The 21020-nt window shown below is 52.9% G+C and overlaps 1 protein-coding gene across 1 annotated transcript in view; it reads right to left on the bottom strand.

Moving 5' to 3' along the window:
• Positions 1-21020, bottom strand: part of LOC143692686 (uncharacterized) — a 513344-nt gene that overhangs the window by 373843 nt on the left and 118481 nt on the right. Inside the window, exon 5 of the mRNA XM_077172930.1 lies at positions 6165-6723. Within this exon, the coding sequence (XP_077029045.1) occupies positions 6165-6723 (559 nt within the window). The remainder of the gene's footprint in view (positions 1-6164; positions 6724-21020) is intronic.

The following is a 21020-nucleotide window of genomic DNA, read 5'->3' as shown; positions in this document are numbered from 1 at the left end:
TAAAAGTTTTTATTTTTTACTTTTAAAATTATTTTTATCTCTGGGAATAGAGATCTTCTCTTGGGAATACTGGATTAGTTGGATTTTTCTCCCTGCTGTTTAAACCTGTCATGAAATTACAGTTATTTTAACATTTGTTTATTTTAGTATGGAGGGTTTTTTTGATATTAATTGTAATTTTTTTAAAAAGTTTTTTGTGTTATAAAGAAAGAGTTGTTCCATTATCGTTTACAAGAAGATTTAAGTTTTAAGCTGAAGGTATTTTTTCTTCTTTTTTATTTGGGACTTAATTTCTCCTTTACTGATTTGATGGTTTTATATATTTTTTATATGATCATGGTGAGATTTTAATAGCTGTGGTTGGCTTTGTTCTGGTTGGGATTTTGTAGCCTCTTTTGTTTTCCTGTTTGGGAGTTGTTGGGGTTTGGTTTGGTCAGAATGGGGCTGATGGGGGTGGGGCAGCCTTGGGAGGGGGGAAGGGGCTCAGCCCATGGCAGGGTTGCTTGGTTTAGTTTGGTTTGGTTTGGTTTGGTTTGGTTGAGATGGGGGCCAGGGCCGGGGCCCGCTGCTTCTTGTTGACTGGAAAAGAAAGAGGAGATTCCTGGGTTTTTTCATCTTTAGCATTTGTGTTTCACAGAGGTGCGACCGTGGTCACAGGGGTTTTCAGGATGAAGAAGAGACGAGAACGTTGACTTTATGATCAGAAGGCTTGATTTATTATTTTATGATATATGTTATATTAAGACTATAATAAAAAGAAATAGAAAGGAAAAGGTTTCTTCAGAAGCTAGCTAAGCTAAGAATAGAAAAGAATGAACAACAAAGATCTGTGTCTCAGACAGAGAGCAAGAGCCAGCTCTGCCATGAGTGGTCAGTAAATCCAAACATCCACAGGAGACCAATCACAGGTCTACCTGTTGCATTCCACAGCAGCAGATAAGCATTGTTTACTTTTGGTTGCTGAAACTGCAGCTTCTCACAAGGAAAAATCTTAAGAAAAGATTTTTCATTAAAGATGTCTGCGACACAGAGGCGTGTTCAGTATCTCAGTGGTTTAACAGATTGTCAGTTACACAAAAAGTTTTGTATTACTTTTAAAAATTCTTCTCATGTCAAATATGGACAGATATTCAATCAACAAAAAACACTTCTCAAAGCATTGACTTGGCCCATTCAACTTCACAAACTCTAGGGCTGTTCAATTTCATGTTAATAACAATTTACAGGAGCACAGAAATAGAAGAAGATGCAGAAAGAGAGAGAGACAAAAAAGATGCAGAGAGGCACACACACAGCTATCAACTCCTGCATTCCAACAGAGTTCAGATGGAAATTCCAAGAGGAGGTAGGGTCAAGATGTGTGCTTGCCTTGTGGTCAGCCTTCAATACCCCTTGGTCTCCCTGGGCCCTTCCCCCAGGTGGGGCTTGGGCTCATTTGGTCCCTCAGGAGCTGGGCTGGGGGCTGCAGAGGTGGCTGTGGAGCATTGCCTGTGCTGTGCCAGGGACTGGCAGCCACTGCTGGGCTGGGATAGAGGCTCTGGGGGGATTGGGGTTCCAGGGCAAGGCAGGGCTGGTGTTCCAGGGCAGGGCAAGGCTGGACCTGCCCCTTCCTCCCCCACACACAAAAGGTTTTGATCCAAAAATCTCCTCCAGTCTTTCACAACAGGCAATATTGCAGGTGAAATTCCAATTCTGGCCATGGGCACCTGGACTAGGACAGTTCTTTTCCATAGGAAGAAAAGCCCCAGTTCTTGCCCTATTTCTGGTTTGATTGCCTGGATCTTGTTTGGTTTTGTTGTTGCTTTGTTTCCCTGCTGTGCCTGAAGTGACCAGTAAGGAGCAGAGTGACTCTTGCCAAGGAACTTTGTGCTGCTGTCCCTTGATATTAAATCTGGTTTATTATTAATATTTATTATCCCCTTGCTGGGGATTTTTTCAGTGCTCTCAAGGCCTCATTGGTACCAGGGTGAAGGAGCCCTGGCCCAGGTTCTGGCCCTGGGGGACATGGAGATGCTGCCGGGGGGTCCCTGTCCCCCTGTGCCACCCCCAGGGCCCCGGCCCCCCGTCCCCGTGTCAGGCTCTGGGGTCGATCTCGTGGAACATCCTCTGGGGGAGGCTGCGGCGCCAGGGGCGGGGGGACCCGGGGGGACAGGGGACCCCGCTGTGCACGAGCAGGGTTGGACTGCTCTGGGGGGAACTGTGAGGGGGGGGCCAGGGCAGAGTGACCTCCCCAGTGACCTCACACAGCCCCTGTGATGTCACACAGCCCCTGTGATGTCACACTGCCCCTGTGAGGTCACACAGTCCCCTGTGGTGTTACACAGCTGCTCTGTGATGTCACAGAAGACTCTGATGTCAAAGCATCACACTGCGATGTCACAGTTTGTTCTGTGATGTCACAGGCTGCTCTATGGTGTTACACAGCCACCCGGTGATGTCACAACCCACTCCCTCATGTCACAGAGCCACACTCTATGATGGCAAGATCTGCTCTATGGCCTCACACTATGATGCCACAAACAGCTGGGTGATGTCACAACCCCCTCAGTGATGTCACAAAACCCTCTGTGATGTCATACTGCCACTCTGGAATGTCACAGCACACACTTTGACCTCACAGCCATCTCTATGATGTCATACAGCCATGCCATGATCTTTCAGCCTGCTCTGTGATGTCACAGAATCCCCTCTATGATGCTGTAGCTGCTCAGTGACCTCACACAATGAATTCTGTGATGTCATAGCCCAATCTGTGCCCTCACACAGCCCACTCTGTGCTGTCACACAGCCCCTTGCTGACATCACAGCTGCTCTGTGCCTCCATTACACAAGCACAGAGGAGCTGCTGTGACACAGCCCCCTCTGGGACATGCCACAGCCCCTGCCAGTGCTGAGCCCCTGTGAGCTCTGCCTGTGCCCTGCTGGTGTCCCTGAGGGGCCCTGGCAGTGCCCCAGCCCTGCTGGGCTGGGCACAGGAGCTGCTCCTGGCCAGAGCTGTCTCTCTGCAGCACTGCTGCCCTTGCCAGGAGCTGCCTCTGGGCCAGGAGCCCGGCCCAGCTCAGCAGCACAGACACAGCACAAGGACTGTAATGACCCTCTGGGGCTTTGGTGCTCTTTGCATCAGACTCAGTCCCTCACAGTGTGCTCAAAGAACTTCTCAGGGACTCAAAAAGAGGGTGAAACACTCAAGTTTCTCATACTTTAAATTGATCCTTTTGAGGGACAGGGCTGAGAAAGTGTCCCCAGGTTCCAGGTAGAGCAGAACACTGGTGGCAATGATGACAGGTGGGGACAAGAAAGGCAAAGGTGTCTCTGGTGCTGAGCAAACCTGCGCCTCTGTCCCTGCAGGCTGTGGGCATCCCCCGGCTGCCCCACCTGGCTGGCCCCTTCCTTTGCTGACAGCTCTGCCTCCTGCCTGCCTCTGCCTGCCCACACAAAGCCTGAGGCTGCTCCAGGCTCCTGTGGGGGGACGTGCTGCACCACAGCCCTGCCCTGGCAGGGAAATTCCTTTCTCCTGGTGTCCATTCTGGGCCTCCCCAGCTGCCCTTGGTGCTATTATATCTTCTTCAGGCTCATTCCCACTATGAAGAAACACTCCAGCCTCTCTGAAACCACCCTTCAATCCCTCCCAGGCTATTTCTGTTCTGTCCTCAGGCTCCACCCCGCTGAGCACAGAGCCCTCAGCCTCTCCCTGCTGGTTTTGTGAGGAGGCCTCCAAACCCCATCTTGGGAGATTTTTGGGTCCTCTCCAAGGTCTGTGAAAATGGAAAAATAGACATCAAAGTTATTTTCTCCCAAATCTTGCAGTGACAAAACAAGGGTCAATATCTCTAAACTGAATGAGGGTGGATTTACATTTGTTAGAAGAGGAAATATTTTGCAATTATGAAAGTGACATGAAACTGCAACTGTATTTCCAGAGAAGTGGATTCCCCATCCCAGGAATTGTCCAAGAGCAGGAGCTTTCTGCAACCTGACACATTGAAATCCCCTGCCCTCCACAAGGACAGAATTCCTGTAGTGTGGGTTCTCTGATGTGCTGGGTGCCCTCACAACGCTTCTGGCCAGAATGTCTGCTGAGGGCAGCCAGGCTGCTGCAGGGGCAGTGACCTCACAGCCATTACCATGGCAGCCCTGTCCCCTGGGCCTGGCTCTGCCCTTTCCTCTGCCCCTGCCTTGGCTCTGCTGGCATGAAGAGTTTTGTCATTGATATCTTGTCCCCAAGGTGCTGAGGCCAATGGCTTCCCAGTCAGGCTCCTGGAGCAGAAGTGGCTTTTCAGAGGCCAGCCAGGAATGAGCCCTGAGGCAGCAGCTCTGCAGTGGTGGCCACCAGGCCGGGCTGCCAAGGGAGGCTTCTGGCCATGGGCTGCAAGCAGCTGCTGCTGCCAAGGTGCCTTTGGTGCCTCAGGCTCTCCCTGGCACAGCTCCCAGCACGGCACTCTGCCCTTGTGCCCGAGGCCTTCCCTGTGCTGGGGCTGGCCTGGGGCTTTTCCTGCAGTGGGACCTGCCCTGCTGATGGCACAGGAAAGGCAGTTCCTGCTGGAGCAGGAGGCTCTGCCTGCAATGGGCTCCAACAACTCCAGCAAGGCCCTGTTGACTTCAAAATTCTGCCTATTGCAATATATTCTAATAATTGTTATAGCTCCTGACGTGTGCAGTAAATACCTCTGGTTAAGATTTTTCTGTCCGATCATGATCAGAATCAATCAGAGCTGTATTTATACTAATTTATCTGGCATTTCATTGTTAATCCTGTGGGACAAATTGGGTTAAAGTTCTATTCCAACTGTCCAATCCTTTAGACCTTTGACAAAGTCTGGGGCTGGGATTGGGTCCAGCCACTCCCAGTCTCCCCTCGTAGAAGGAATTTTAGAAGTCTAGGGGTCCTGCAGGGGTTTGAGGATCCATAGTGGCTGTTAGGTGTCACTTCTCCACCTCATGTCTCAGCAGGAGTTTCTCCAAAAAAGAAATAAAGCTTTTTCCTGAAGCTCCCACTGTGCCCATGAAAGGAACCCCTGTGAGTGCCTGGGACATCCTGGCTCTTTGGCAGCCTGGGGACTCCTGGGATGTCACCGTGGAGCCCCCGTGAGTGCCTGTGACAGATGGGTGCCTTTGCAGCCCAAGGTGCCCTGGGATGTCACCATGGAATGGCTGTGACTGCCTCTGACCACAGGGCTCTTTACCATCCCAGAAAGCCCTGGGAGGTCTCCATGGAGCCCCTCTGTCTGGGTGTGACATTCCAGCTCTGGAAGAGCCTGGAGACTCTTTGGAAAATACCCATGGAACCCCTGTGAGGGCCTGTGACAAATCTGATCCTTAGCAGGCAACCATCACCAGCCCCCTGTTGCTATGGTCAGTTTCCATGGCAACCATCACCAGGACCCTGTTGCTGTGGTCAGTTTCCATGGCAACCATCACCAGCCCCCTGTTGCTATGCTCAGTCCCTTGGCAGCTCCATGGAGACCCCATGCCAGGGGTGGTTGCCTAGGACACCAGGGCTTGCACCAGCTGGGATGCTCGGTTTCCACGGGCCGCGCTTCAGCAATGGGATTCCCCAATTTCCTGCTCCCGCTAAAACCGTGCTGCCCTCGCTGCCCTCCCACCTCCCGTGGAAAGCACAAAAGGAAAAGATCCCGGGCTGGGATAAGAACAATTTATTGGGAACAGCAATGAGATAAGGAACAAACAGGAACAGAAACAATACTGATAACAGATGTGATAAGAAAAAGGGAAAACTACAACACAACTGACTGTCTCTTCCTGGGCACAAATTCCCGCTTCCTGGAAAGGACACCCTTCTCCTCAGGGAGAGAGAGAGAGAGTCCCTTTCCTGCCCCTGGCAATGACCTGAGGTGGGAGTGAATGTAATGACACAGCCATGGCCAGGCCCTCATGTTCTTCCATCCCACATCAGGTCATTGGGAGGGGCAGCAAAAGGGACAGGTGTCTTCCCAGCATGGATCACAGGGAAAAGGGATCCCCAGGGCTCTTCCAAATATGGGACCTCCAATGGGGAAAGAAGCTGGAGTGGCATATGAAGTTCTTCCTGCAGTTTAGGCACTCGCAAAACTTCCGTTGCTGGTAACTCCATTGGTGTCTGATCAAGCCCGAGCTCATGGAGAAGCTTTTGCCATGATGTGGAGAAGTCATCAGGCCTCTCCCCAGTATGGATGCGCCGGTGCCTGATAAGGGAGAACTTTTTCTTGAAGCCCCTCCCACAATCAGGGCAGCGGAAGGGCCTCTCCTCTGTGTGAATGTGCTCATGCAGGCGGAGATTGGAGCTGGTCTGAAACTTCTTCCCACAGGTGGGGCACTCGTAGGGCCTCTCCCCAGTGTGGATGCAGCGGTGGGTGATGAGGTGGGAGTTGCGCTTGAAGCCCTTCCCACAGTCAGGGCAGCGAAAGGGCCTCTCCTCGGTGTGAATCCGGCGGTGCTTGCAGAGATCAGAGCTGGTCCGAAACCTCTTCTGACACTGGGGACACTCAAAGGGCCTCTCCCTGGTGTGGATGCATTGGTGCCTTATGACAGCAGAGCTGCAGCTGAAGCCCTTCCCACACTCCCCACACTGGTAGGGCCATTCCCCGGTGTGGATCCTCTGGTGGCTGATCAGGGTGCTGCTCTGCCTGAAGCTCTTCCCACACTCCAAGCACTTGTGGGGCTTCTCCCCATTGTGAAGCTGCTCATGGGCCACCAGCTCTGAGCTCTGGCTGAAGCTCTGCCCACCTTCCTGGCTCAGGGTGGGTCTTTCCTCCTCAGAGCACCCTGGGCTGGGTTTACAGCGCCCCCTCCTGCAGGATCTCTGTGGATTTTCCTCTCCATTGGACTTCTGCAGTATGGAGCCAATCAAAACAGCCTCTTCCATGACGTTCTGGCACGGAAATTTTTCCTCCCCGGTCTCCATCCTCAGCTTCTTGTCTGGGGTAGGAAGGACAAGGAGAGGATGAGATTGGCCTCTGTGCCACAGGGAAGGGGAAGGAGATCCCCCCAGTGCATCCCCAGCAGGACAGGGTTGGCAGCAGGGTTGTCCTGCAGCCGGGGGCTGTGCTGGGCTGGGAGATGGAGCAGGAGAGAGGGGGGAAATGGGCATTGACTTCCTCCTCACCTGCCTGGGTATCCCAGGGCTCCTTCCTCTTCCTCACAGCTTCCTCCTCCGTCCAATCAAGACTTGGGAATGGGAAATCCTGTTCTGGGAAGAAAACACAGGGTGCGCACATTGTCGTCTTTTGTACTGGTTTGAAGGCAAAACAGGGAGAGAGTCTAAGCTAGAATTGCAATTCAATAAGAAAATTTAGATCAAGGCAATGATGCAGAAACACTGCCCTAAACTGACAGAGTCAGGATATAACCTGACACCCTGTTGCTGGTCAGGGTGGTGGCAGCAGTCCCATTACATGGTGGCTGCAGTCCTGTGGGAGTGATGAACGTGATTCTGTCCAAGCAGTGATCCTGTAGAAGGGTCTGGTCTTCCTCTGAAGGTCCAGGGGTGGTTCTGGAGCTCTTGTCCTCTGGGAATCCAGTAGGCAAGCTGCTCCTGGTGTTGCAAGGCTCAGCTTATATCCAGCTAGGAATGCTTTGATCCTGCCCCTGGGCGGAGCATCCCACAATGGGATGATGGAATTTTATCAGTCCTGCAGTGACACTCAATGGCCCATTCCCAGAAGATATCTCCCCTGGAGGGCGTTATCAGGGCTGACTCATGGACGAGATCAAGAACACTGCCCCACCTGTTTATAGCAGTTGATGAAGATGGGGATTGAAAACATGCATTTGGTTCCAACTTACATTGCAGCCTGAAACAGTGGGGGAATCCCTGCTCAGAGGGGTGAACACCACCCCCCTTACCCAAACTGGCTCAGGTGTAAAACCCCCACCCCGGGAAGGCCACACACACAGGGGACAATGTCACACTTGCCCTGCCCCAGGGGAGGTCTCTGTCCCTGTCACTCCCTTGCCCGCCCCCCTCTTCTCATTCTTTCCAACTCTCTCTCTACCTCACATTTACTGTTCAATAAAATCCACGATGGATTTGATTTCGTTGGCACTTTAATTGGGGCAGAGGCATCTCTGTAACAATTTTCTTAACCAGATGGCAACATTTTTCGGGCATTGTGAGTTTAGGCACTGCTGTCTGACCCCAAGTGCCTTTGACAACAGCACGGTTCCCTACTCTGAGGAGGTTGTGGTTCTCTCTGGAGGAACTCTTGGAAACTTGGAAACAGTCCCTCCTTCCTCCCAGGGAACTTATGGGAGAACTGATGAGGAAAATGGCTGTTGTTGGTGGCCAGTGAAAAAGAAAATATTTTGTTGTCCTTCCTTGAAAAGTTTGTTAAAATCACTGGAGGAGAGGGAGCAAATGATACCAGTGAGACTGACAAGGTTCATTTACTCCAGGGTGAGGAACACAACGCTGCTGAAAGTCTCACAAGAAGCCCAGCTCTAATAGCTCAATTCCCAAATAACTCCAGCCAGGGGTCTCCAGGAGGATTTTTTTGGAGAGTGTTCGGAGCCGGCAGATCCCGGACTCGAGCCCCGGGTATCTCCGGGCTCCCTAAGAGGAGCTTTTTCGGGGGCAGAGGAGCCGCGATCGCCCCTCGCGAGGGTCCCGGGGGTCCACGTGGGGATGGCCCGGTACCGACAGGGCGGGACATTGGTTTTGGGGATCCCCGTGAGAGCCAGGGCTGTGGAACGGGGGACCCCCGGGGCGGGGAGAGGGGAAGGGGCGATACTGGAGCTGGGGCACCCCCGGCAGCCCGGAGATGAGGCGGGGACGGGACCCCCTGACCCTGACAGGGGCACGTCCTGGGGTGACTTCATGATGCTCATGCCCCATCGGTGCGTTTAGCCCAGAAATGAGTTCTGCACCTTTAAGGCTGGTTCTGAGAGCCAAGGGGAGGAGGAAGAAGCTGCAGTTTGTTTTCAGACACTGCTCTCACTCCTCCACATTCCGGCTCCTGGATGGACAGAGGGCGGGACAGAGCTCTCCTTTTCTTTTAGTTAGTTTTTAGCTCTTTGAGGCAGAGAAGTTCCCCCAACTGTGTTTTTTTCTTTTTCTTTGGTGCTGTTTAAACCTGCTCTGGACTGAACACCCAGAACACCACCGGCAGCTCCCGCCTGTGGACCACCGGGCTGAGCCTGGGCCTCGGCACTTCCAATACAGGCGGGACTGATAAGAGACTGATAGGAGACTGATAAGACACTGAGTGAGCCAAGCCCCAGCCCAAGGAGGGACTTTTGGAGTTTGTCACCTATTTTCCAGCAGCAGGAGGTTTTATTGCTTAATATTGTTCAATTTTTGTGCTGGTGAATGCTTTGCCTGTTAAATAAAGTGTTTTTTTCCACTTTTCTCCAAGGAAATATTTTCCCACACTGGCTGAGGATGGTGCTGCTGAATCTGCATTCCAGAGGAAACTTCTTTTGGAGGTTTTCAACCAAATTTGCCCTAAAGCAGGACAGGGTGGTGGGAAGAGGGGGGAACCCCAAGTGGCTGGATTGAGGGGAGCCTGGAGAGAGGGACCTTGGGACCCCAAAATCCGCCTGCATCCCTTAGCAGGACCCTGGAGAGGGGGGATCCCCAGGACCCATGGGATCCCCAACAGCCCAGAGACAGGGGACCACCAGAACCCCAGAGGGATGAGATTGGAAATGGGACACTCCTGGTGGCTTTGTTTTTATACACTCTTTATTTTTGGAGGTTTTTATGGACATCAGGTAACTTCTAGAGATGGACTTGGGCAAGAGGAATCCCCAATCGAAGGCATTCACACCTTGTTTCTCCCCAAACCAGGATTTTCCCCAAACCTTCCCACAGTGACATCCCTGCTGTCCTGCTCTGGGTGTGCTCAGTCCCAAACCTGACCCTGATCCTGGTCTCAATCTCACTCCACGTTTAGACACACTCACAGTTCTGTATTTAATCTCATCCCAGTCCCAGACTCGTCTAGCCCCAGACCCAATCCCAACCCCAGCCCTAAAGCCAATCCCATGTCTAGCCTTAACCCCAATCCCAGCTCTAATCCAAATCTCAGCCCCAACTCCAAGCCCAGCCCCAATTCCAGCCCCTTCCTAAATCCTCAGCCCCAAACCAAATCCCAGGTTCAGCCCTTCTGGGGCTTTGGGGGTGTCTCTGTCCCTGTGACCCCGATGATGTTTGGGTGGGGTCCCAGCAGGGCTGAGAGGGACAGAGACCCCCCCGGCCTCGCCAGGGGTGAGAAGGTGGCAGAGCCCCCCCAGCCCCGAGCAGCCTCAGCGGTGAGAGGGACACAGAGCCCCTGGTGCCCAGCCCTGCACAGGCATTGCCTGAGGCCAGAGGGATGGAGACCCCCCGAGCATCCCGCAGGGCCAGGGGACAGAGAGCCCCGAGCATCCCCTGGGCTGAGAGGGACAGAGACTGCCCCGAGCACCCCCTGGCACAGGGGAGAGAGGGAGGGAGACCCCCCAGGCATTCCCTGGGTGAGAATGATGGAGACCCCTGGGGAATGGCCTGGGGTGACAGGGACAGAGACAACCCTGGGGAATGGCCTGGGGTGACAGGGACAGGGACAACCCCCCAAACCCCTCCCAAGCATCCCCCAGGGCAAGTGGAACAGAGACCCCTTGAGCATCCCCTGGGCACCAGAAAAAGTAAAGTTGTTTCTTGACAGAAATCAAACCTAACCCTACAGAAAATGCCTTGAATTTGCTCTTCCCACAAGTCACTTGTGGTGAAAACGCAAACAAATCCCAAAATTTAATAAACTCACAATAGAAGCAATTTTGTTGCAATTCCAAAATCCATTGGTCCTGCACAGCTCCAGCTTAGCTGCTGGCACAGTGACAATTTGGCCCAATACATTGCAATACCTCTTTTATGAAGAGATTATGAAAAGGAAGGGAAAGCTCTGTGTAGATGTCACAAAGGTGACAGGGACAAAAGAAAAATTATTCTTAGATTTGGCAAAGCCCCCGGCCTGTGAAAGAGAAAAGGGGGGACAGCCACAGACTGAGAGGGACAGAGACCTCCCCTGGGGCAGGGCAAATGTGACATTGTCCCCTGTGTGCGTGGCCTTCCCAGGCTGGGGGTTTTACACCTGAGCCAGTTTGGGTAAGGGGGGTGGTGTTCACCCCCTGAGCAGGGATTCCCCCACTGTTTCAGGCTGCAATGTAAGATGGAACCAAATGCATGTTTTCAATACCCATCTTCATCAACTGCTATAAACAGGTGGGGCAGTGTTCTTGATCTCTTCCATGACTCAGCCCTGATAACGCCCTCCAGGGGAGATATCTTCTGGGAATGGGCCATCGAGTGTCACTGCAGGACTGATAAAATTCCATCCTCCCATTGTGGGATGCTCCGCCCAGGGGGAGGATCCAAGCATTCCTACCTGCATATAAGGTGAGCCTTGCAACACCAGGAGCAGCTTGCCTACTGGATTCCCAGAGGACAAGAGCTCCAGAACCACCCCTGGACCTTCAAAGGAAGACCAGACCCTTCTACAGGATCACTGCTTGGACAGAATCACGTTCATCACTCCAACAGGACTGCAGCCACCATTTAATGGGACTGCAGCCACCAGCCTGACCAGCAGGGTGTCAGGTTATATCCTGACTCTGTCAGTTTAAGGCAGTGTTTCTGCATCATTGCCTTGATCTTCATTTTCTTATTAAATTGTAATTCTTGCTTAGACTCTTCACCAGGTTTGCCTTCAAACCAGTACAAAAGACGATGTGTGCACATTTTGTTTGGTCTCCGAAACAGGATTTCCCATTCCCAAATCTCGATTGGATGGAGGAGGAGGCTGCGCGAAACAGGAAGAAGCCCTGGGATACCCGGGTAAGTGAGGAGGAAGTCAGTGCCCTTTTTCCCCCTCTCTCCTGCTCCATCTCCCAGCCCAGCACAGCCCCCGGCTGCAGGACAACCCTGCTGCCAAACCCGTCCTGCCAGGGATGCACTGGGGGGATCTCCTTCCCCTTCCCTGTGGCACGGAGGCAAATTTCATCCTCTCCTTGGCCTTCCTCCCCCAGAGAAAGAGCTGAGGATGGAGACCAGGGAGGAAAAATCCCCTTGGCAGGACCTCGTGGAAGAGGCAGTTTTGAGCAGCTCCATGGCACAGGAATACAATGTGGAAGAAAAAACACAGAGATCCCACAGGAGGAGGGTCTCCAAACCCAGCCCAGAGTGCTCTGAGGAGGAAAGACCCACCCTGAGCCAGGAAGGTGGACAGAGCTTCAGCCAGAGCTCAGAGCTGGTGGCCCATGGGCAGCTTCACAATGAGGAGAAGCCCCACAAGAGCTTGGAGTGTGGGAAGAGCTTCAGGCAGAGCAGCACCCTGATCAGCCACCAGATGATCCACACCGGGGAATGGCCCTATGAGTGTGGGGAGTGTGGGAAGGGCTTCAGCTGCAGCTCTGCCCTCATCATCCACCAACGCATCCACACTGGGGAGAGGCCCTACGAGTGTCCCCAGTGTGGGAAGAGCTTCACCAGCAGCTCTCACTTCACAAGACACCAACGGAGCCACCAGTAAGGGAAGCCCTGCAAGTGCCTCGATTGCAGGAACAGCTTCATGCACCACTCCAGCTTCATCCCCTATGGGAGAACACACATTGGGAAGAGCCCTGGTGATCCATGTTCCCTGTGATCCATGCTGGGAAGACACCTGTACCTTTTGTTGCCCCTGCCAATGACCTGATGTGGGATGGAAGAACATGAGGGTCTGTCCATGGCCCTGCCATTACAATCACTCTTACCTCAGGTCATTGCCAGGGGCAGGAAAGGGTCTCTCTCTCTCTCTCTCTCTCTCCCTGAGGAAAAGGGTGTCCTTTCCAGACAGGGAAAATTGTGGCTGGGAAGAGACAGTCAGTTGTGTTGTAGTTGTCCCTGTCAAAGTTTTATTTATCCCTTCTGTTATCAATATTGTTTCTGTCCCCTTTGATCCTTATCTCGTTGCTGTTCCCAATAAATTGTTCTTATCCCAGCCCGGGATCTTTGCCTTTTGTGCTTTCCATGGGAGGCGGGAGGGCAACGAGGGCAGCACGGTTTTAGCGGGAGCAGGAAATTGGGGAATCCCATTGCTGAAGCCCGGCCCATGGAAACCGAGCATCCCAGCTGGTGCCAGCCCTGGTGGCCATGGCAGCAGCCTTGGGAGCGGGTCCCTGGCTGGGGCTGTGGGAACCTCTTCCCTCTGGTGCCCAGGGACAGGAGTGGAGGGAGCGGCTGCAGCTGAGTCGGGGCAGGCTCAGCTTGGATGTCAGGAAAAGGTTTTTGGCCAGAGGCTGCTGGGGCCCTGGCCAGGCTCCCCAGGGAAGGCTCCCAGCTCCAGGGCTCTCTGAGCTGCAGCAGCGTTTGGCCAGCGCTGCCAGGCCCAGGCTGGCATTGTTGGGGTGTCCTGTGCAGGGCCAGCAGTTGGACTGGAGGATCCTGATGGGTCCCTCCCAGCTCAGCCCATTCTGTGCTTCTGGGATCCCATCAGCCTGGGGATGGGGCTGCCAATGGTTGCCATGGCAACGGGCTCTGGCTGCAGGTCTGAGCTGATGTCCATGGCAACCACCCCTGCCATGGGGTCTCCATGGAGCTGCCAAGGGACTGAGCATAGCAGCAGGGGGCTGGTGATGGTTGCCATGGAAACTGACCATAGCAACAGGAGGCTGGTGATGGTTGCCATGGAAACTGACCATAGCAACAGTGAATTTGTGATGGTTTCCTGCTAAGGATCAGATTTGTCACAGGCCAAAGAGGGTACTTTCCCTCATGGGGACTTTCCAAGATTCTCCAGGCTGTTCCAGAGCTGGAATGTCACAGGCATGGACAGGGGCTCCATGGAGACCTCCCAGGGCTTTCTGGGGATGGTAAAGAGCCCTGTGGTCAGAGGCAGTCACAGCCATTCCATGGTGACATCCCAGGGCACCTTGGGCTGCAAAGGCACCCATCTGTCACAGGCACTCACGGGGGCTCCACGGTGACATCCCAGGAGTCCCCAGGCTGCCAAAGAGCCGGGATGTCCCAGACACTCACAGGGGTTCCTGTCATGGCCACAGTGGGAGCTTCATGCAAAAGCTTTATTTCTTTATTTGAGAAACTGCGCCTGAGTCATGAGGTAGAGAAATGTCACCCAACAGCCATCATGGATCCTCAAACCCCTGCAGGCACCCTAGATTCTTAAAATTCATTCTAAGTGAGGAGTCTGGGAGCAGCTGGATCCAATCCCATCCCCAGAATTTGTCAAAGGTGTAAAAGATTGGCCGAGGGAATTCAACTTTTAACACAATTTGTCCCGCAGGATTAATGATGGAATACCAGATAAATTATTACAAATACAGCTCTGTTTGTTTCTGATCAGAATCAGACAGAAAGATCTTAACCAGAGTTATTTACTCCACAGTTCAGGAGCTACAACAAATATTAGACAATAGTGCTCTAGGCAGAAATTTTGAAGTCAACAAGGCCTTGCTGGAGTTGCTGGAGCCCATTGCAGGCAGAGCCTCCTGCTCCAGCAGGAACTGCCTTTCCTGTGCCATCAGCAGGGCAGGTCCCACTGCAGGAAAAGCCCCAGGCCAGCCCCAGCACAGGGAAGGCCTCGGGCACAAGGGCAGAGTGCCATGCTGGGAGCTGTGCCAGGGAGAGCCTGAGGCACCAAAGGCACCTTGGCAGCAGCAGCTGCTTGCAGCCCATGGCCAGAAGCCTCCCTTGGCAGCCCGGCCTGGTGGCCACCACTGCAGAGCTGCTGCCTCAGGGCTCATTCCTGGCTGGCCTCTGAAAAGCCACTTCTGCCCCAGGAGCCTGACTGGGAAGTCATTGGCCCCAGCACCTTGGGGACAAGATATCAATGACAAAACTCTTCATGCCAGCAGAGGCAAGGCAGGGGCAGAGGAAAGGGCAGAGCCAGGCCCAGGGGACAGGGCTGCCATGGTGATGGCTGTGAGGTCACTGCCCCTGCAGCAGCCTGGCTGCCCTCAGCAGACATTCTGGCCAGAAGCGTTGTGAGGGCACCCAGCACATCAGAGAACCCACACGACAGGAATTCTGTCCTTGGGGATGAGAGGGTTTCACTAGGTCAGGCTGCACAAGGCTTCTGATCTTGGAGTGTTCCTGGGATTGGGCATCCACTTCTCCGGAAAAACAGTTGCACTTTCGTGCCACTTTCATAATTGTAAAATATTTCCTCTTCTAACAAATGTAAATGCACCCTCATTCAGTTTAGAGATATTGACCCTTGTTCTGTCACTGCAAGATTTGGGAGAAAATACTTTTGATCAGTATTTTTCCATTTTCACAGACCTTGGAGAGGACCCAAAAATCTCCCAAGATGGGGTTTGGGGCCTCATCACAAAACCAGCAGGGACAGTCTGCAGGCTCTGGGATCAGTGGTGTGGAGCCTGAGGACAGAACAGGAATAGCCTGGAAGGGATGGAAGGGTGGTTTCAGAGAGGCTGGAGCTTTTCTTCCTAGTGGGAATGAGCCTGAAGAAGACACAATGGCACCAAGGGCAGCTGGGGAGGCCCAGAGTGGACACCAGGAGAAAGGAATTTCCCTGCCAGGGCAGGGCTGTGGTGCAGCACGTCCCCCAGCAGGAGCCTGGAGCAGCCCCAGGCTTTGTGTGGGCAGGCAGAGGCAGGCAGGAGGCAGAGCTGTCAGCAAAGGAAGGGGCCAGCCAGGTGGGGCAGCCGGGGGATGCCCACAGCCTGCAGGGACAGAGGTGCAGGTTTGCTCAGCACCAGAGACACCTTTGCCTTGCTTGTCCCCAGCTGTCATCACTGCCACCAGTGTTCTGCTCTACCATGAACCTGGGGACACTTTCTCAGTCCTGTCCCTCAGAAGGATCTATTTAAAGTATGAGAAACTTCATTGTTTCACTCTCTTTTTGAGTCCCTGAGAAGTTCTTTGAGCCCACTCTGAGGGACTGAGTCTGATGCTAAGAGCACCAAAGCCCCAGAGGGTCATTAAAGCCCTTGTGCTGTGTCTGTGCTGCTGAGCTGGGCCGGGCTCCTGGCCCAGAGGCAGCTCCTGGCAAGGGCAGCAGAGCTGCAGAGAGACAGCTCTGGCCAGGAGCAGCTCCTGTGCACAGCCCAGCAGGGCTGGGGCACTGCCAGGGCCCCTCAGGGACACCAGCAGGGCACAGACAGAGCTCCCAGGGGCTCAGCACTGGCAGGGGCTGTGACATGTCCCAGAGGGGGCTGTGTCACAGCAGCTCCTCTGTGGCTGTGTCATCGAGACACAGAGCATCTGTGATGTCAGCAAGGGGCTGTGTGACATCACAGAGTGGGCTGTGTGAGGTCACAGATTGGGCTATGACATCACAGAATTCATTGTGTGAGGTCATCGAGCAGCTGCAGCATCATAGAGGGAACTGTGTGACATCACAGGGCAGGCTGTGACATCATGGCATGGCTGTATGACATCATAGAGCTGGCTGTGAAGTCAAAGTATGTGCTGTGACATTACAGAGTGGCACCATGATATCACAGAGAGGGTTTTGTGACATCACTGAGGGGGTTGTGACATCACAGAGCTGTCTGTGTAATCATAGAGTAGGGTGTGAGGCCATAGAGCAGATCCTGCCATCATAGAAGATGGAACTGTGACATCAGAGAGTTGGTTGTGACATCACTGGTGGATGTGCAACATCATAGAGCAGGCTGTGACATCACAGAAAAGATTCTGACATCACATGGTGGCTTTCTGACATCAGAAAGTCTTCTGGGACATCACAGTGCAGCTGTATGACACCACAGGATTACATCATCACTGAATTAGCTCTGTGACATCAGAAGGGTGTTGTATGATGTCCCAGAGTGGGCAGTGACATAACACTAGGTTGTGTGACATCACAGGGGCTGTGTGATATCCCAGGGACTGTGTGACATCACATGTGGCTGTGTGACATCACTGGGGCTGTGTGACATCACAGGGGCTGTGTGAGGTCACTGGGGAGGTCACTCTGCCCCGGCCCCCTCACAGTTCCCCCCAGAGCAGTCCAACCCTGCTCGTGCACAGCGGGGTCCCCTCTCCCCCCGGGTCCCCCCGCCCCTGGCACCGCAGCCTCCCCCAGAGGATGTTCCACGAGATCGACCCCAGAGCCTGACACGGGCATGGGGGGCCGGGGCCCTGGGGGTGGCACAGGGGGACAGGGACCCCCCGGCAGCTTCCCCATGTCCCCCAGGGCCAGAGCCTGGGCCAGGGCTCCTTCACCCTGGTACCAATGAGGCCTTGAGAGCGCTGAAAAAATCCCCAGCAAGGGAGCAGCAAAAACCAAATTTAATATTAAGCAACAGCAGCACAAAGTTCCTTGGCAAGAGTCACTCTGCTCCTGACTGGACACTTCAGGCACACCAAGGAAACAAAGCAACAACAACAACCAAACAAAATCCAGACAATCAAACCAGAAATAAACCAAGAACGGTCCCTGTGTGTGTGTGACACAAGGACAGTGAGGGCAAGGATGAAAGGAATATGGCCCAAAAGCTTATCAGAGCTCGATCTTAACAGGATTTAACTTATACCTTAACCTTAACTGATACCTTCAGTTTCACATTTTAGCAAAAAAGAGCTTTTAGCAGGATTTAATCTAACTTGTAACCTATGACTTTGCAATTTAACAGCAGAGAAACACTTAACTGTATTTAACTCAGCTTATAACTTATATTAAACATAACTACTTAGGAAAACAATAACTCTTAGCAGTGTTTAACTTCACTTAGACCTTGTGACTTACCCTTACCTACAGGCAATGTAAGTAAGGTTAAGTCATCCTGGCCACACTTGGCATCAACAGCTTTCTTTGGCAGTGTGAGAACAGGGATGTTGTGCCACTGAGGGAACAAAAGCAGTTCCCAGGGCTGCTCCTCCAGAAAGCAGGAGCTGGTTGGGCAGCAGCAGTGCCTGGAGCAGACAGTGTTTGTGATGAGCTGCAGAGGAGCTGAGCCCAGGGGCTGTTGGCCAAGGCCGAGCCCCAAGGAGCATTTCTCAGCTGGCAGGGCAGCCTGAGAAGGGGAGGGGGGAATGCAGCAGCACAGGGCCCATGGAACCAAGGGAGCATTGTGACACTGTGGGGCCCTGTGAGACTGAGGGACCACTGTGACACTGTGGGGCCTCATGGAATCATGGAGAGCACTGTGACATGGCTGGGCCTCATGGAACCAAGGGGACCGTACTGACACTGTGTGACTTCATGAAAATGTAGGGACTGTAGTGTCACTGAGAGGCCCCATCAAACCAAGGGTCCATTGTGACACTGCAGGGCCTCATGGAACTGTGGAGACCATTGTGACGCTTTGAGGTGCCATGGTACCAAGGGACCATTGTGACACTGTGAGACTCAGTGGAGCCAAAGCTCCATTTTGATATTGCAGGGGCTCATGTAACAATGGAGGCACCATTAAGAGTTGGCAGCCTCATGGAACCAAGGGGCCATTGTGACACTGTGGGGCACCATGGAACCAAGGAGACCATTGTGACACTGAAGGGACTCATGGAATCATGGAGACCATTGTGACACTATGAGGATCCATGGAATAAGCAAAGCATTGTGACACTGTGAGGCCTCATGCAACCAGTGAGACCATTGTGACCCTGAGGGTGCCCATAAATCCAAGAGGACCATTGTGATACTGTGGGGCCTCATGAAACCAAGAGGCCTTTGTGACACTGCAGGGCTGCATGGAACCAAAGGTCCAGGGTGACACTTCAGGACCTTGTGTCATCAGTGGTCCATTGTGACACTGTGGAGCCAAAGGAGACCATTGGATCACCACAAACCCCCAGGGTCCAAAGGTCCATTGTGACATAGCAGGCTCATGGAACAGAGGAGTCCTGTGACACTGTGGGGCCTGGGGAACAACGGAGACCATTGTGACACTGCAAGGCCTAGTGGAATTGTTGGGACCATGATAACATTGAGGGGTGCCATGAAATTGTTGGGGCCATTGTGAAAATATTGGGTCCCATAAAAGCAAGGGAACACAGAACAGGTCTGGCTGGTTTGGCTTCCCAGGGGCCACCTGACTGGTCCAGCTGAGCTTGGCATGTTGAGGGTCTCTTCTCATCTGCTAATGAAGCACTGAGGCTCCGTGCTTTCCTTCATATGGAAAAGAATTGTCCTTCTCCTCCAGGCATGCACGGCCACAACTGGAGTTTCACCTCCAAATTTCCTTATATCCAAGGATTGTTCCCATAGGAATATTGCCAGGACAAGACTGGCTGGCAGTGGTTTCATAAGGGTCAGCTCCCATCTGTCCCCAAAGCACTGGGGAAGGCTCCGTGTTTTCCTCTCTGTAGGAAAGAACTGTCCTGCTTCTCCAGGTTCCCATGGCCGAGATTGGGTTTCCACCTCCAAATTCACTATATCCAAAGACTGCTCCCAGACAAAATCTGCCATTCCTGGCAAGTCTGGCTGGCCTTGGCTTTGTGAGGCTCTCACCGGCCTTCCAAACACTGGAGCTCTGTGCTTTCCTTCCTATGGAAAAGAACTGTCCTTCTCATCCAAGTGTCCATGGCCAGAAATGGCGTTCCCCAGCCAGCATTCCCTGTTGTGACAGCCTGGAGGAGATTGTTGGCTGGAAATATTTTGTGTGTGGGGGAGAGGTGGGGGCAGGTCCAGCCCTGCCCTGCCCTGGAATCCCAGCCCTGCCCTGCCCTGGAACCCCAATCCCCCCAGAGCCTCTATCCCAGCCCAGCAGTGGCTGCCAGTCCCTGGCACAGCACAGGCAATGCTCCACAGCCACCTCTGCAGCCCCAGCCCAGGTCCTGAGGGACCAAATGAGCCCAAGCCCCACCTGGGGGAAGGGCCCAGGGAGACCAAGGGGTATTGAAGGCTGACCACAAGGCAAGCACACATCTTGACCCTGCATCCTCTTGGAATTTCCATCTGAACATTGCTGGAATCCAGGAGTTGGTAGCTGTGTGTGTGTGCTTCTCTATATCACATTTTTCTCTCTTTCTGTGTCTTCTTCTATTTTTGTCCCCTTGCAAATTTTGATTAACTTACAATTGAACAAGCTATGAGTTTGTGAAGTTGAATGGGCCAGTAACTGCTTTGAGAAGTGTTTTGTGTTGATTGAATGTTGTATTAAACCTTTGCCAAAGTTTCTCTGATATTCTAAAGTTGCCAGAAATGACTGTTTGGTTGTTTTGAGCTCCTGACAATCCCTTCTTGGTATTTCTCCAGCACATCCAACTCAGAGGACACAAACAACTGTAAATTCCTTTTAAATGTCTCCTTGAGAGAGTTGTTTGGGGGATGGGGGTCAGAGCTTGCATGTCCTGCTTGGCCCAGCCCAGGCAGGGCTTTCCCAGCCACATTCCACACTCCATTGCCCAGCTGGAGCCGCTGGTGCCTCTGAGTTGTGCTGCCCCAGCCCCAGGGACGCTCTCCTTGTCTGCCCATTCCCCCACGGTCTCTGGGCAGGGATGGCCTCACTGGGGGCTGCTGACATCCTCAGCAACTTGGAGGCTGCTGCTGAATTTCCCTGCTCCAGAGGCTTGTTCAGCCTTCAGCTCTTCAGTGCAGGAATTCAGTGTCCCTGGGCTCATGAACATTCAGAACAGCTGAACAAGCTAAGCCTCTGGGAATCATTTGATTTTAATTTTCAAATCTTTTGTGGTTAATTAGTCAGATCTCAGTAGTCTATCCAAAGTGAATGCAATATATTTAAAAAGACAGTGAGAAAAGATTTTTTAAGTCCTGTTTAGGTTTTTTCCCCCTGTTAATACCTTGATGTGTGCAATCTCCAATTGACACTGAATCCAAGTACCTCCTCATGCAGTTTGAACAGATATAAAAATCAAGACCCTTCATGGCTGATAATAAATCAGACTCTGTCCCTACCCCCAGCCCACCATTTCCCCCATCCAAGCCCTGGCACTCAGAGCAGCCTTGTGCAAATCTGAGCTCCCTCCAGCCCAGGCTGCACCTGCAGCTTTCAGCTCCTTGGCTCCTACTCCCACCTGCTTTCCTTGCAGAAGGAGCTGCTCGAGACACAGAGGGATGTTCATTTCTTGTCAGCCAACAAAGCCAAGGGAAGGCACAGCTCCATCCAATGCCAAAGTC

Source organism: Agelaius phoeniceus, assembly GCF_051311805.1.
Source record: "Agelaius phoeniceus isolate bAgePho1 chromosome W unlocalized genomic scaffold, bAgePho1.hap1 SUPER_W_unloc_2, whole genome shotgun sequence".
Taxonomy (NCBI): domain Eukaryota; kingdom Metazoa; phylum Chordata; class Aves; order Passeriformes; family Icteridae; genus Agelaius; species Agelaius phoeniceus.
Note: the sequence above shows the minus strand (reverse complement) of the source record. Positions and strands in the feature narration are given on the sequence as shown.